Below are 17740 nucleotides of genomic sequence, written 5' to 3' on the forward strand. Positions count from 1 at the left end.
TTAACTATACTGGGATAAAAATAAAAAGTAAAAAAGAAAATAATACAATGGCTTTGGCAGTCACTAGAAAATACAGAGTGGAAACATTATACAATCTGATATATGTTGAAAGTGTCACCCTGACTACTATGTTGTGAATAAACTATAATCAAGTAATGCTAAAGCAAGCAGACTGGATAAGAAGTCACATCAATAATATGGCCAAAAGATAATACTATCTTGGACCAGGGTGGTGGGAGTAGAGTTAGTGAGCAGCTGTCAAGTGGGAAAAAAATGTGTGTATTTTGAAAGGGGAGTCTGTTGGATTTGCTGATAGACTGATAGACTGAATGCAGGGTATAAGCAAAACTGAGGAGACAAAGAAAGTTCTATTTTTTTTTTTGATAAAGAAAGTTCTAAAATGATGACCTGGGAGTATTAAAGGAACTAGAATATACCACAGGCATATCAAGTTCAGTTTTCATAGATGCACTTGATCACAGATATATGAAAAAAGGTTGGAGACATGATATATAGGAATAATGCAATTACATCAAAACACTGCAGACTTGCACTGATAGTATGATGTAGGTTTCTTCTTAAAGAAAACATAATTGAATAGTTTAGGAATGTTCAAACCCAAGTGTAGTTTTTAAATTTTCTCATCTAATCTAAAGAGATCAAACCAAACATCCAAAGGTACTTGCATATTGCAAATTGTTTCCTTCGGGTGCTATAGTACCCACATATAAGTGATTAAGAATAATATGGCTCTAGCAGGGACATTCATTTTATCACCATAAAACAAATCACTGCAATCCCAACAATTAAATCAGTCTTTCTGTATCAACTATAATGCTTATTTTAATATAATGGGTGGGCAAATTCTGCTAAACAACACTGGCCAGGAGAAAAATGTTATACCATTACATATATATATATATATATATATATATATATATATATATATAGGAAAGAAAGGAAGAAAACTGACAGACTAATTCACATGTATCCTGGAAGAAATTGTCTTTAACACAGAATAAAATTTTAATGCAAAAATAGCCATTCACTGGGGAAATGTACCCAGGTATAATTTCATTAAAGAGGATACTATAACACTGATAACTCCATAAGGAAAAATGTAAGCCTCTTTAGCCTCAGCCTAGTGTATCAAATCCAGCACACAAATGGTGCTCAATAATTTTTTTCTAAAAAACAAAACTGGATCCAAACAGTGGTCTCTTTGTTAGGAATTACATGTGTTACATGCATCTGAAATTTTCCGTATTGCTCACATATATATGACTCTAGCTGTGTCCTTATATTTATTTTTTAGTGAACATATTATTCTTTCTTTTATAATTATCTAAATACCAGCCAGAAACAAAGAAGGTACGTTATCATGCAGAATTGTCTTTGTCTTTTATAGACTCACTCACCAGGGCAAGAAATGTGGCTAAGTGCTTACTTAGTACATCTTACACTGGAGGTACCTACAGAGTTTTCATTGACTATTTGAATTGAATAATGAAAATACCACTATTCAAGATGCAAAAAAAAAAAAAAAATCCTTTACTTCTACATAATCTCTTCCATTAAGCTCTTTCATTCAGTAATACCTTCTCTGCTTCTTCTTATAATATCTCCACTTAACATGGTGGAAATGGAATGACCTGTAACCAGGTAAAATAGTAAAAATGCACAGAACTCAGATTTATTTATTTGACTGCCTTAGACTTAATGCCTCCTGAACAAATCAAAGGGACTTGAGCAGACGTCCATACCAAAAAAAAAAAAAAAAAGCCATTTCATTGATTTACAAGAAGAATCACTAAACGATTGAGACATAAAATAATACAAACTCAGCAAAGGAAATAGTATTTCATTAAAGTATTTTATTCTAATAAATAATTTCAGAATTATATAAATTTATAGCTAATAAAATATAAATAATTATAGTTTCTGCATAGAAATGTATGAGGTAAAATAAGTTTAGATATTTAAAGTAATTGTAGATAGTAGATACCTTAAAAACATGACATACAGCCCCATAATAATTCTTGCTGGGATGTGTTTAAAGTACTAATTTTACAGTCCATCAGTGCTATGATAACATTTTGAACATATAGTTTAGTGGACCATATTTTCCCATTGTAATAATATTCCATAAAACTGCAGCAATTTATTCCTGAATTCAACTTTATTCCTGAATGTCTTTTTATAATTGTTTTGAATAGTTTATAACATCTATATTTATACTATTTTATAATGTGTAATTGCAGACACTTTAAAATATGAGACTTCATAAAAATCTATTGTATTAAAGTAGGGTTGATAAAAACCTTACAACTCTTTATTATTGATTTCAGTATTTAAATTATGTGACCTGGGAAAGATTGAGTCACAGAGAAGTTATGCAACATGTTTTAAGTAAGTTAGATAAAAGAACTACAAACAAGAGTATAAACTCTGGATTCCAATCAGATCCTTGCTAATATTTTTTATATCATTAAAAAAAATAATAAAGTTACAATCTGAAAAGGTAAGGGAGACAGAGAAAGTAATAAAATACTTTAAAACTTGAAGATAACTTTAAATTAAGCTGCTTATGGCACCATTTTTATTAGGTAATGGGAAATATAGGTAAATGTAAAAAAAGACAAAGTTTTACACTTAATACATAAGCAACTATATTATAATGTAAATTAGATCTTATTGACTATGAAATTTTTGATTATATAAATTGTGAGTCTCATTACCTCTTATACTGTTAACTTCCATATAAAGTAATTATCTATGAATAGTATATGCTAGATGTTTAAGCTTTGAATTATTAAAATGAATTCAAAGCTAAAAAAATGATAGTTTAATTATGATATGGAAATTAATCAAAGAAATCAAAAAGTATACGGAAAGAAACAGAAATGAGAACAAAACTGTTCAAAACCTTTGGGATGCAGAAAAAGTGGTTCTGAGAGGGAAGTTCATACCACAAGAAGGAAGAAAAACCTAAGATTACACCTATAGGAGCTATAAAAACAAAAACAAAAACAAAAACAAAAACAACACACACACACACACACACACACACACACACACACACACACACAAAACCTGAAACCAGTAGGAAGAAGGAAATAATAAAGATTACAGAAGAAATAAAACATATGGAAACTAAAAAAAAAAAAAAAAAGGAGCAGATCAATGAAAGCAGGACCTGGTTCTATGAAAAGATGAACAAAATTGATAAACCTCTGGCAAGACTCCTCAAAGAGGGAGAGAGAGCAAGAGAATAGACTCAAATAAACAAAATCTCTAATGAAAGAGGAGAAATAACAACTAACACTGCAGAAATACAAGTTGTAAGAGAATATTATGAAAACTGTACACCAACAAATTAGACAACCTAGAAAAAATGGATAAATATCTAGAAACATTTAACCTATCAAAACTAAAGAAGGATGAAATAGAAAATCTGAATACATAGATTACCAGGCAAGAGATTGAATCAGCAATAAAAAACCCCCAACAAATAAAGTCCAGGACCACCTGGCTTCACAGGTGAATTCTACCAAACATTTAAAGAAGAGTTAATACCTTTTCTACTCAAACTATTCCAAAAAATAGAAGAAAAACTTCCAAATTCTATGAGGTCACTATCATCCTGATACCAAAAGTAGATAAAGACATTACACAAAAAAACATACTACAGGCCAATATCTGTGATGAACACAGATGCAAAAATACTCAACAAAATACTGTCCTAGCAAACTGAATCCAACAATACATTAAAAAAATCATTCACCACAATCAAGTGAGATTTATTCCTGGAATGAAAGGGTGGTTCAATATTCGCAAATCAATCAATGTGATATGTCACATCAATAAGAAAATTAAAGAAAAAAAACCATATGCTTATTTCAATAGATGCAGATACATTTGACAAAGTACAACACCTATTCATGATAAAAACCCTCAACAAAGTAGGTTTAGAGGGAACATACCTCCACATAATAAAGGCCATATATGAAAAAACCCACAGTGGGGGGATAACTAAGAGCTTTCCTCCTAAGGTCAGGAAAAAGACAAGGATGTCCACTCTCAACACTTTTATTCAACATCGTAGTAGAAGTCCTAGCCACAGGTATTAGACAACAAAAAGAAAGAAAAGGCATCCACGCTGGTAAGGAAGAAGTAAAATTTTCACTATTTGCAGATGACATGACACTATGTATAGAAATCCTTAAAGACTCCATGTAAAACTACCAGAACTGATATATGAATTCAGCAATATCACAGGATACAAATTCAACCTACAGAAATCCGTTGCACTTCTATACACTAATAATGAAGCAAAAGGAAAAATTCAGGAAACAATCCCACTTGCAATTGCCCCCCAAATAATAGATACCAAAGGATAAACCGAACCAAAGAGGTGAAAGACCTGTATTCTGAAAAATATAAAACATTGATAAAGGAAATTGAAGATGACACAAAGAAATAGAAAGATATTCTATGCTCATGGATTGGAAGAACAAATATTGTTAAAATGTCTATATTACCCAAAGCAATCTACAGGCTTTATGTAATCCCTATCAAAATACTAACACAGCATTTCTCACTGAGATAGAACAAAAAATCCTATAATTTATATAGAACCACAAAAGACCACAAACAGCCAAAGGAATTTTGAAAAAGAAAAACAAAACTAGAGGTATCACAATTCCAGGCCTTGAGTTATATTACAAAGCTACAGTAGTCAAAACAGTATGGTACTGGCACAAAAAGAGACACTCAGATCTATGGAATAGAACAGAAAACCCGGAAATGAACCCACAATTATATGATTAACTAATCTTCAACAAAGCAAGAAAGAATATCCAATGGGGGAAAAAAACAGTCTCTTCAACAAATGGTGTTGGGAAAACTGGACAGCAACATGCAAAAGAATGAAACTTGGCCACTTTCTTAAACCATACACAAAAATAAACTCAAAATGGATTAAAGACCTAAATGTGAGACCTGAAGCCATAAACATCCTGGCAGTAATGTCTCTGAGATTGGCCATAGCAATATTTTTTTTTTTTTGTCCAAAATTTCTATTGATTGATTGATTGATTGATCGTCAAATTGGCTAACATACAGTGTGTAAAGTGTGCTCTAGGTTTTTGGGGTAGATTCCTGTGGTTCGTCACTTACATACAACACCCAGTGCTCATCCCAACAAGTGCCCTCCTCAATGCCCATCACCCATTTCCCCTCTCCACCCCACCCCCCCATCCACCCTCAGTTTGTTCTCTGTATTTAAAAGTCTCTTATGGTTTGCTTCCTTCCCTCTCTTTTGTAACTATTTTTTTTTCCTTCCGTTTTCCCACGGTCTTCTCTTGTTTCTCAAGATCCACATATGAGTGCAAATATATGATATCTGTCCTTCTATGGCTGATTTATTTCACTCGGCATAATACCTTCCAATTCCATCCACATAGCAACATTTTTCTACACATGTCTCCTGAGGCACAGGAAATAAAAGCAAAACTAAACTATCAGGACTACATCAAACGAAAACACTTTTGCACAAGGCAAGTCAGAGAAAGACAAATAACCATATGATTTCACTCATATTTGAGGTTTAAGAAATGAAACAAACAAGCAAAGGAAGGAAAAAGAGGGAGAGAGAGAAAGGTCAGGGGGAGAGACAAACCAGGAAACAGACTTAATTATAGAGAACAAACTAATGGTCACCAGAGGGGAGCTGGGTGGGGGAATGCGTGAAATAGGTGATGGGGATTAAGGAGGGCACTTGTCATGATAAGCACTGGGTAACGTATGGAGGTATTGGATCACTGTATTTTATACCTGAAACTAATATAACACTGTATGTTAACTATACCTGAATGAAAATAAAATAACATTAAAAATACTAAAATAAAGTGAATGTAAAAATAAAATATAAACAGGAGTTTATCTGTTTTCAAGGAATAATATACAAAAAAATACAGCAATTAGCAAATATTTTTAGGTTTCAATTCTGAAGGGCAATTGTTAATTTAGCTAACAAGTTGTGCCCTGATATGGATCCTTGGTGGTCATTTTAAATATGAGTATTAGAAAAGTATGTTAGAATAAATTACCCTATTTTTTCTTATGGGAGAGCCAAACCTGGCCAAAATGCCATACATTAATCTGTTTTCTATGTCACAACGCTTTGTCCGTAAAAATGCTAAACCTGTAGCCCAGTCTCTATATAAACATTATGAAAAGCACGTTTTGTAAACACAATATTTTAACCTTAAAAAAAAAAGAATCCAAAAATTAAGGTAGGAGGAGTCTTAGAACATACATGATTTAGAATTTATGCATTATTTAATAAAATAATGCTCCATTGTTTTCTAAAGGTGTATACAGGGTTTTGCAAACTTTCTAAGAAAGCCATTTATAGAAACTTTGAATGGTGAAAATCTATTAACATAGAACGAGCCTGTGTTTTCCTAATGATGAAATGAATGGTTACATGTTTTTATTGGTTTTGTTCCTTTCGATTTAGGACTTTGTTTTAAGCTAGAGTTGGCAGTGGTTTTGATCCTGTATTTTGCCGGCATGGCTAAAGAAGGCTGAGGCTGTCACTGACAAATTTAAGATACAAACATAGCAGAAGGCAAAGACTAAATGAGAAATTATGAATGAGTACGGAGGTAAAACAAAGGAATGTCAAAAAGAACAATAAAGAGAAAATGAAGTTATTTTATATTGGTGGTAGAGCAGAATAAATTCTGCATCAGTTCTATAAGTTATTGATCCTGATTTAAAAGTTAAAGGATCGACAGGAAGATACACACATACAGACATGAATTTTTCTAAATAAACCCTTCTAAAAATCAAATTTTGGATTAGAAACCTGAAAGAAGTTATTATGCACTGCATTACAGATCATCTAAGACACTTTTAACCTAATGGAATGACACAATTATCAAAGGTTCTTAAATAAAATAACCAGAAGTTTCTTGATTTGCAGACTCGCTTGAAGGGAGAAAAGCATGTAAGACAAGTGCTGAGTTACTGCAGGGGAATCTGAGGAAGATTGGCATCACCTGACCATCTGCCTCAGGGAATCCTACCCAGCAATGACAGTCTTCTGTTGAAAAGATAACTTAAGAATAGTTGAATCTGAGTATTTAGTTATCACATTGTCCACTAATGTACACATTTACAAAGACATACACAAAAAGCTCATTAATCAAGTGATTGTGTAGAGTAGCCAAGACTTTGAAATCCAGATGTCCTCAAATGCCAGGCCCCATTCAAGTGATAAAGGTGTCAACACCCTTGCCCTTAACTGGGCCTTCTGCAAACATTCTATGCAAGTTCATTGTCATCATCTATTTTTCGGCAAAAGGAAAAAGACGATAAACTAGAATGAAGTCCCCACACACAGGCTGATAGCGATACATTTCTGCTTGCTGTACAGAACTCCTATGGTCTAGACCCACAAGAAAGATGAAATGCAGCAAGAGATCCAAGCAGCTGCTCAATGTAATGAGATGCTGGAAGCAGGGTGAATAACAGAAATGACATAAGGGCACAGAGGAGCCCAACTTCGACATGTGTCACGCAACTCTGGAACTCTGGGAAAGAGCAGCAGATGGACCAAACCGATGCATACCCATCAGGAAGAAGTAGCTGACTCTGAGCAATGGTGTCGGGCAGGTTATGAGGTGGAGAGAAATTGTGGCATACAGTGACAGGCCCTGCAAACTGGCTACAGCCACAAACCAAAGGACAGTCTTCAAATGTAGACAGTGCTGAGAGGACCATTACTATATATCACTGGCTTTAAGGACATCCATACTCTTAGAGAGCTTCACTGTTAGTGTTGCCATCTACTGATTAAAGGCCAATGATGATAGCTGTTTTTAACACCTTAAATTAACGAAAATGTTTTACTAGAAATGTATTCAAAATGGAACGACTACTTCAATAATTTTAGACCTAAAAAATTCATATTTTGAGAACACCAGTAAACTCTAATAGGAAAACTTATTTTGTTTGTTTTTGGGTAGTAATAACTATGCCTCATTAAGACCCCTCTTTATTTTTAAGCCAATAGTGTCCTTCCATTACACTGAGTTTCCTGATGAGTTTACAGACATAGCATTAAAGATAATATTCGGTTTTGAATATAGGACAAAATTAGGGAAGGGCTCAAAAAATCCACACTAGGAAGTCCACATTGCCTTGGGGAGAGAAAACAGCAAACTTGAGAAGCTTTTGTAAAGAAGAGTTGTAAAAGAATGCAAATTCCTTAGGATGACCTTGAGCTTGGGAAGGGAAATGTTATGGTTGTAACTAAATGCTGAAGGTTTTTTAAAAAATGAAAAGTAAAATGACTTTTAGATATAAAATACCATTTTTCTTGGGTCTCACTTTTTAAAGCATATTTTCTTTATATTTATTGAATTAAACGAGAGAAACAGCCTAAATCATAGCATAAAAGCTTTACGTAAAGCGTAAAGAATGTCTTGACTCTGAGTTGCTGAAAGCTCTTGAATAAGACTAGTTCACCAAAAGATGTGGAGCTCAGGCAAACAGTAGGCATTCAAAAAAATACTTGCTGAATGAAGAAACTGAGGTAGCCTAGATACAGCTCAAGAATAACACACAGATTGGGGCCTTTTGAAAACCAAAGGCCATTTTGAACAGAAACTAATAAGGATAGCTCAAAGAAAATGATCTTTTCAAAATCCTGGCTTTCTAGATGCTCTAGGTTTTCCTGAATGTGAAGGACTACCAATCTACTATGACTTCTACCTCCCACCTTCTTTAAGAGCAGTTAGCCTATCTACCCTCTCCGCGCCCCCCCCCCACCCCCCACCCCCCGCCACCTTCAGAAGGCCAGAAAAAGGTATTCTGCCATTGGTTTAACCTCATTTCTTCCTTTGGCTAGGTCACCACGATGTGTTAATAGTCCCCACTATGTTCCTTTACAGTAGAGAGGGTGTACAACTGTCACTGCCAGGTTGGTCCTTGGGGAGTGGACAGAATGTGCACTACACTGGCATGGGAAGCATGTGCTGTAGTATTCTAGGGATGATATGCCACCATGAAACAATGCAAGTCTAGGTGCTGGTGTTAGGTGGGACAGCCACCAGGAATGGATGGAACATGTGACTGCATGCAGGAGTGTGCTGGGAGATTATGCATTTGAGAATATGTTGAAAAGTCTAGTGTTTTACCCTGATAACAAAGTTATTGTCAAGTGTATGTGGGAAGAAAGACACCCAATTTTGTAGAAAGGATATGGTTTTATAGAGAGGGTGTGGCTTTGGTCAGGTTATATAACTGATGGGCTTTCTGAGTTCTTAGAGCTTAGATATACAGGTAAATTTGGGTTCTAACAAAGCTGCTCAATAAATATTCTCTACCAAACTACTCATAGCTATAGCAAACTCTGAGGTAAAGAGAAAAAGAACATGGTTGTACAAATGAAGAAATCAATTAGGGTCTTTCTGAAGGCCTGTGTACTGATTAATGAAGAGATTCCCACACAAGCATATCACTAGCACAATAACTACATTAAAAATATATGTGACAATTTATATGCCACCTGTCTTGTAGTCAGAATCATGGCCTGGGTGATTTCTTAAAGTGTCTTCTATTCCGAAAGGTTTCTTATATTATTCAATATTAAAAGAATGTTAGCCACCAAAGAGCTGTGTGGGTCTTACAGAGCATACAAATGATGCCTAATGTGTTATATCTGTGACTCTGTGGCCACATCCACACAAGGAGAATTAAGCAGAAACTTAAATAACTTAGTTATTGAATTCAAGGAAATAAACCAAAGCACTTTGGGCTCAGTAATCAACTGGACATTTCTCTCCATCTCAGTATCATGCTTAATTGCTCTAACATTTGCTATGTATAGTCTCAGCATGTAACCATAAAGACAAATACTAACTCAATTTGTGAGATCCCAGGGACAACATGAAATCAATATCGTTGTTGTGATTTGAAGAGAACAGTTTTCTGAGAAGTGCTGATATAATTTTATTTCATCAAAAATATAAACTATAAGGTGAGATTCTGTTTACATGTTGATATTTACATAGGATTAATACCGATCATCCTAAACCAAAACCTAGTAAAGAGTCAAATTCAGGTGAGAAAGACTGCTTATTAAAACCCTGCTTGTGATCACCAAGGAATAGGTTTATTAGGATGAACTACACATACCGAGGTGTTGTTATTCTAATATCATTCAGCTGTTTAAAGATTCAGTCTCTCTAGTGGCTAATGCCACTTTATTTCCCCTCTCTGATTCTTGCCCAAGAGAAGAATGTATAAAGTCATATAAACATTTTGCTTGGCTGAAAGAGCTAATGAATCCAACTTACAAAGATGATGCTTTCTGAATCACTGATAAAGCTAAATGGGGTATCTGCTTATTTGGTTAAAAAAAATCTCTTTATCTAATGCGACTGGCATCAATGATTCATAAAATTACTTGTGTTCAAATTTTAGCTCAGGGGCAAGAGTGAGATGAATAGACCTACTGAACAATGTCCTCCACACAGCTCTCCACCTTTCCACTGTAAAAAGAAAAAAAATGACCGACTACCTCTAGCAGACTTAGGTCAGTGCACTAAAATATAAATAGAGAGTACACTTTAATAGAATCAGCTGTTCTATTCAACCAAAGAGGAAAAGTCAGCATAGGTGACTGGCAACTTGTGGTTTATAGGTATTTTTATTTCCTCAATTGCCTAGATGTCTCCCTGACCTGAGAATTTCCAGCTTCTTTCTTTCTACAACATGAATAATACAGTTATCCAAGACCATGTCTTACTAATGCCACCTACAGAATTAAAGCCCATGTTGACACTGTTGGGTAATCTTTCCAAATAATGTTTAACTATCTGATGAATCATTTCTCTGAATTTGGTTTATACTTATTTTCCTTTAATACATCCTTTAATACTTTTTAAACACCCTATTGTTACCATTCTTTTTTGGAATGGCTTCTAGACAAGTGGCTGGTAGAATTAGTAGTTACATACATGGAATCACAAAAATGAGAACACAAAACTATGAGAGCAACTGAAGCAAAATTAACACTCCTAAAACAGCCATGAGACAAAAAAGAGGTAAAAAGTGTGTTTAGTATATGTGTGCATAGGCAGTGAGATGTCCACAGAAATGCTGGCAATGGCTCATTTATATTTCTAAAAGAACCTGGGTAATTGAAGTGAATGGAGGTCAAGAATATATTAGGAAAGTGCACAAAAACCTAGGATAAAAAGGCTGCCGAATGTGAAATTCCATTGAAATTCACCAAGACCATGAAAGGTTTTTAAAAATGGTTCTTTTCATACTCTATTCTTGAAGATAAGCTGTTTTCTAGACATAGATGTACATTTTATAGTACCTTTTGACTGACACATTTACAATTTGATATTATGTCCTCAAACCATCATTAGTAGTTAAAATCACAATGTGCTCAAATATACCACATTTGTCTCTATTTCAAGACAGAGAAAAGAATATGTGAAAAAATTGACAAAATCAATACATATAATCAAAATAGTAGTATACTTTTAAAAGAAAATTACTTTTGTGTCTTAGAATAGGCCTAGTTCCTGAACTTATTAGTTATTTGAAATAATTTTTTTTCTGATATATATGAAACTCCAAGTTAGGATTTTCCATTTCTAATGTAATCATACCTTTCACATCTTCATCCTCAATTGTTGTATTTGAACTCTCAGTTGACTCCTGTTGAGAAGAAAACATGTGTTAAGTTGCAAACAATGGATAACTTCATTTTTATTCTTCTTAAAATTGGCAAGTGATGTACATATCATGCAAAGTTCTTCAGCAGGCTGTGCACGTATATTGACATGCAGATGGACAAATACATTATGTGGTTTTGATAGAAATAAAATGGCAAATGCTGAAAACATTTCAAAAAGGGAGTACTCTGGTGGCCTAATCTCTGAAGCAGGAAAAATCTGGGTTATTTGTAGAAGCAGCCAAAGTATGCAACTTATTTTAAGAGCTGTGTTAGGCCATCTTTGGTTACGGTGCCTGATCAGGTGTGCTTTTTCTATGTAGCTATCAGAAATTGCATATATTGGCCTTCTGAATTTGACCCTAAAATAGAACAATTTCTATTCCTAATTAATCAGTAAATAATCCTTTCTTTGTATAAGGCACTATATCAAGCACTGAATTCACAGCCTATTTGTCCTACTCCTACGTAGAGACAGAAAGCATTTCATTGCATCATTTGATGAAGAAGCTGGGGGCCCTAAGCTGAGTTATACTGAAATTACTTTTAACAAGAATTTCTATGTTTGTGATCAGCACAATAGAATTATATGAATAATTTACTTTTTAAAGGACAATCAGATTTTTTTCATCCATTTCTAAATTAGAAACTGGCTGTTATTGATAAGAAGCCTGCTCCCATAGTGGAAAGACAAAGCTATCTCTTTGTAAAACTACAAATGAAGTTGAAGGCTAATGAGCACACTTAAAAGGACACTGTAACTGCCAATATTAAGATACAGTTTCTTACAATGGGTTCATAAATTTTTCCATTAATAACGTACCAATAAAATATTTTCTAGCAAAGAAATTTAGTAGTATTCATAAAAAAACACAATTTTCTACTTGAAATGGTTAAGGGCTAGAGCTGAAAGAAATTAGAAACAAACCTCCAATCGAGATCTATGTGTTCAGTGATGAAAAACAGATTTTGGAAAATGATGGAAATACCAATCAGTGTCCTTTTAGAGGTTCAATATTCAAAAAAGCAATCAATTTATATAAATAGCATATGTAATATTTAAACCAAAGGGACAGACTAATTAAAGGTGTATCCAGACTCTCCATACACACAAAACCAAAGCAGAGTCTTCATGCGTTTCTTAATGTGACCTAAGTGTTCAAATTTAAACTCACGATGGAGGTAAACCCATGCACTGTAGAAATAAATTAATTCATGTAAGCAAGAAATGTCATGCAGCAACTCTTACAAATGATATAGCTAGAACTATTGAAGTATCCACTCCAGCTGTTATGCTCGGTCTTTCATTTACTAATGATATTAAAAAAAAAAAATTGTTCTCCTATATGATTCTCCTTCCTGTCTAGTTCAAGTCATTTAGGGACTTAAAATATTTTAAGTGTCATGAACATAAAACACATCTCATATTAAAGTATACTTGAGTTTTACTTTAATGATTTTAATATTGATCCAATAAATGTTAAACCAGAGGAAATGTGTTATCTAATAAACATTGCTGATAAGAGTAAGGAGAAGTTGGACCCATGAATATATTTGATATCTGAGAAAAAATCTGATGAAGTATATTTTTTCCTTTTAGACACACAATGAGAATTAATAAACAGGAAACATGGAATACATTCAGAAAATGTCTCCTTTTATCCTATAAACATGTATACAGGTACTATTATTCAGTTAACATGCTACACAATCAACAACAGACAAAAAATGTTACAGTCTTCTTCAGACTGTCACTAGATATCTGTTATTGAAATGCATATAATTCAACAAAACAAACATTTCATAAGAAGTTAAACTCCCTGATATCCTCAGTTTCATGCCAAACAACAGAAACAACACCAACAACAGAGAATTAACAGAAAAAGCACAATACGACAGAATAAAACTCAAAAGCAACATTAAATTTAAACAGACACCTATGAACTCAAGTTGACTTTTTTTTGAAGACAGTGAAATGACATAGCAAGAAATTATAAAATTTCATGCAGAATATATCTAAAGTACAATGCACAAACAGTCATGGAGAAGAAAATAAAAAGACCAGATGGAATTGCTTAAGATACACAGTCATCTTGACATAAAGACTTTGCTTAACCCCAGTCTCATTGACTAATAGTACCATTCATTTCTCTTTCAGGATGTCATTCATTTTTGTTTTGAAAGAAACATGGATAAAATTCTAGATAAATTAGGTCCCAGAAAAAAAATTGTGGTAGAAAAAGGGTCAAAATTTTCTTTCCCATGTTTAAATAATGAATTATTTTTGCTTTGGATATTTGATGAAATGTGTGATCTTATTAAAGCAAGATGATGTTGATTCTTTCTGAATACCTTGTTTCCATCAGGGTTGTGGATAACAGTAGTTTGGGGCTCCTGAGTGAGAACAAAATAGAGAAAGAAACAGTTCGCATTGGTAAGTACATTCTTACTAGTGTGAGGACAGAGCAGAGTGAGCCAGCTGACACAACTAACTAGTGACAAGAGCTTAAGCAATGTTAACTACTGTCAGAGGTAGCAGTGACAAGATCACTGATGAAAGATCTCCCTGGTGAGCCCATGAGATAGGATATCTCAGTACCCAGCAGCAGCATGCAAAAGACCTTATTCGCAATCAGTAAACAGACAAGGCTTTGAAGTTTGGAGACCTAAAGAGGCACTCACTGTTTCACAAAGTCCTATACCAGATAGAGCTTTCCTTTCTTCTTGAGTGAGTAGCCTGTTAATGTTTGTCCTATAAAAAACTGACCAAGGACACTAGAGATTAGAACTCTTTAAAATAATCTTGAATTCTTTGTGAGGATTTTTTTCCAGATGTATTGCCTTAAGAATTGATTATGGTGCCATCACTATAGTTAATAGTGTATAGTTAATACACAGATAAATACTCTTGGAAAATCGAGAACACTGTCCCATGCTTAAGAAAAGGTTATCCTAAGGAGTGTATTTGAAAGTCCACATGAAACTCTGCGGAATATTTAAAAGGTTCATTTAAAGGATTCTAGAACTAATCCCATAATCACTATAATTTGAGACATATTGCTGTTAAATGCCATGTGAGTCCATTCCTAAATGAAATTTCAGCTTTATAAACTACATTTACAGATTTGCTTGTGAAGTCATGCTTTTCCAAGAAGAGAACATTTTTCCTTTCTGCTTTCTACCAGAGACTTGAAGAAATATTCCCAAGTGGAAAATAACAGTCAAATGACTGATGTTGACAAAGATTCAGTGTCCATATATCATTGGCATGCTTGGCACTTTCATTGCATGATGTGGTAACTGAGAGTTACTGCAGCCCATTGAGAGTTTTCTCCTACTCTGAGAGCTCTCTGTCCTTTAGACCCTCCTCTTTACCACCTTTGTGCTGCAACACGTAAAGAACGTATTTACTGCTTCCCTTCTTCCTTTCTCTGGCCAGAGGGGTGATCCACAGAACTTTTTAACTCATAGATAACCTGCTACCTTGATGTGTCCTTTTCCTTTAAATGTTTTCAAATTGACCCTTCTGGTTAACCCAAGTGAAGTAATCCCTTAGTATGTTTTATTCATTTAAGATAATACTATAGAGGACAGTCAAAAATCAGAACTATTTCAGAAAACCCTAAATCAAAATATGGAATAATTTGAGCAAAATATTATGGAACTCAGAGTACTGAAGGGCAGCATTCAAATCTTGACTTTTATGTAACACTGCCTCAAAGTATTAAAATGATTTAGTTGTAAACAGTGTGAATGTGATTAAAATGGACAAAACCGCTTTCTCCCTGACAATTCAAAGTCCTATGCTATACATTTCATTCTTTGGATTAAAGTGAAACAGTGATAATTTAAAATACAACAAACAAAAAGCTTCAAACTGCCCAATGCCTCTTTATCTCAGAAAGTGAGGTCTTACAAAGCCCTGCTGTGTTTTAATGAGAGGGAAACGGTAGCTCTGAATAAGGTCTACATTTACTGTTGTCTAGCAATAATCCCCTTAGCTCTCCTTGATGTCAATATTTGTGTCATGAAAGGAGGAAACCATTGTTTGCATAATCTAGAGCTATCATCAGAAGAAGAGCTAAGAGCAACCAAAGCGCATTCTACTGTATTTCTAAGGCAGCATGCAACAATTTCAACTACAGAGACCACAGCTATCAGAATAATGTTCAACAATGAAATGAGATCATCTCATGTTAGAAACACACTGCTTGGCAACTACCTTAACAAAAAGAAAAAAAAAAGTGAAATGAAAGTTTTTTGTATCTTCGAAAGCAAAACAAAACCCAACAAAATGTTTATATACGTATATATATACATATATATATGTATCTATATAGTGAAAGCAAATGAGAGAAACAACAAAAAACAGTAAAGAACTCAAGAAGGGTTACAAAGAGTCCAGGTATACCAGCGCCGGGGTAGGAATATTTTCTTTGGGGCTGGTTACCACGTTGGCTTTGTTGTTTATCTGTAGGTATGCAGAAAATAGAAACAGAGACGCCTTAAACCCCTTGGTAGCCAATGTCTCTATATGCAGCATGTCTATATGGAGATATAGACATGAAAATAAAGAGCCACTGAAGATGAACATGAAAGACACAGTGATGCTTGATGGGAATGATAATCAATTCCAGTCTCTGATGGTCACACACAGGCTAGGACCGCATCTGTGATGGTGGAATGTAAAACAGACTTGGCTGCTTTGGCTGTGCCACCTTAGCCAACAAAGAACTGCTTCAGTGGAGCTCAAATCAAGTTCCAGAGTATGAAATAAATATAAACATTTTCATACTCTTCAGGTTGGATTCTGTTTCCCAGCTTCCAATTGTTCACTGTTATGAATACATTCCTTTTTTTTTTTTTCATTTTTTTTCCCCATTTTATTCTTGTTCCTGAAGTCACACATAGACTGTCTCTCTCTGGGAAGCCATCGTCACTTTGCTACATAGGTATTCAATTAAAAACTTAGATCTCTGATGAAATGCTGGCTTTGTAATGTAATTTTTTAAAATAATAAGTCTGGGCTTCCTTTAAAAAAACACATCTTCCATTATAAATGACCAAACTGAACTCTTTACTATATTGAACGTAAAAAAAATTATTTTTCACAATTGTGTGAGAGGGAAACACCATGTCTTCCATCACAGTGTTACCGCTGTTGAAGCTTATATCTGGTAAGATCATTCCCTTCCTTTAACATAGTTGGGTTGACCTTAAAGAAAGACCATATCACAATGGAAGCCACACTGTGAAAGTAACTCAGAGAGTCAATAAGTATTACAATGGGTCCACAGAGAAAACTCTTTGTAGACAAGTGGCAACTTGAAATTACAATTGAGCTTGGGTGCTAAAGAATCAAAACTAAAAAGTAATCACATTCATTTAAACTCATGCATGGTAACTTACATTATGGCTACCAAAGAGAAATATAAATTAACATTCATTCTCTTATACTCCATTATCTATGTATTTTTTTTTACATATTATTATCTAAAGGAACACATCCCATAATTTTAGTATAAATGTTCTTAAGGGCCTCAAAGAGAAAATCATACTGCATGAAAGAAATGAATACCAAATAAGTTCATAAGCAATTACACCCAGTTAATTGCACTTTCTGGAAGTTTTTTTTTCTTTTGTATTTTATACCTGTATATCATACTGATACCAGCACTGAGAAGAAGATAGAAGGTTAAAGAAATTAATTTAGGTATGTAATATTCTGTTTTTCTATTCATTCACGTTTGTGTGATTATTTAGTATCAGTATTATTCAAATAAGATACAACACTGTGCTCTGTGGCATGCAGGAAAAGAGAAAAAATTTTGTGCCCTTTACTGAAAAACTCTTTAAAGGTTAAATCATCAATCTCTATCTTGCAGATAGTCTAAAATTTTTCTTTAAATAAAAGCTCACAGAATTTAACATCAAATTTTTGCAACAGCCAGAAAGAGATAAGAAATAATGGAATTA

General features: G+C 34.0%; 1 protein-coding gene across 12 annotated transcripts in view; it reads right to left on the reverse strand.

Moving 5' to 3' along the window:
• CAMK2D (calcium/calmodulin dependent protein kinase II delta) overlaps positions 1-17740 on the reverse strand; it is a 320398-nt gene that overhangs the window by 31119 nt on the left and 271539 nt on the right. For 9 of the 12 annotated variants that reach the window (XM_047091617.1, XM_047091615.1, XM_047091616.1 and 6 more), the window contains one exon: positions 11700-11748. In XM_047091617.1, the coding sequence (XP_046947573.1) occupies positions 11700-11748 (49 nt within the window). Of the gene's footprint in view, positions 1-11699; positions 11749-14116; positions 14159-16175; positions 16236-17740 lie in introns of all 12 variants that reach the window. The other 3 variants (XM_047091625.1, XM_047091626.1, XM_047091624.1) reach the window with 2 other exon arrangements.

This window comes from Lynx rufus, unplaced genomic scaffold (genome assembly GCF_022079265.1).
Source record: "Lynx rufus isolate CCGP_SWC_20201006 ecotype Redwood Valley unplaced genomic scaffold, mLynRuf1.p SCAF_3, whole genome shotgun sequence".
NCBI lineage: Eukaryota > Metazoa > Chordata > Mammalia > Carnivora > Felidae > Lynx > Lynx rufus.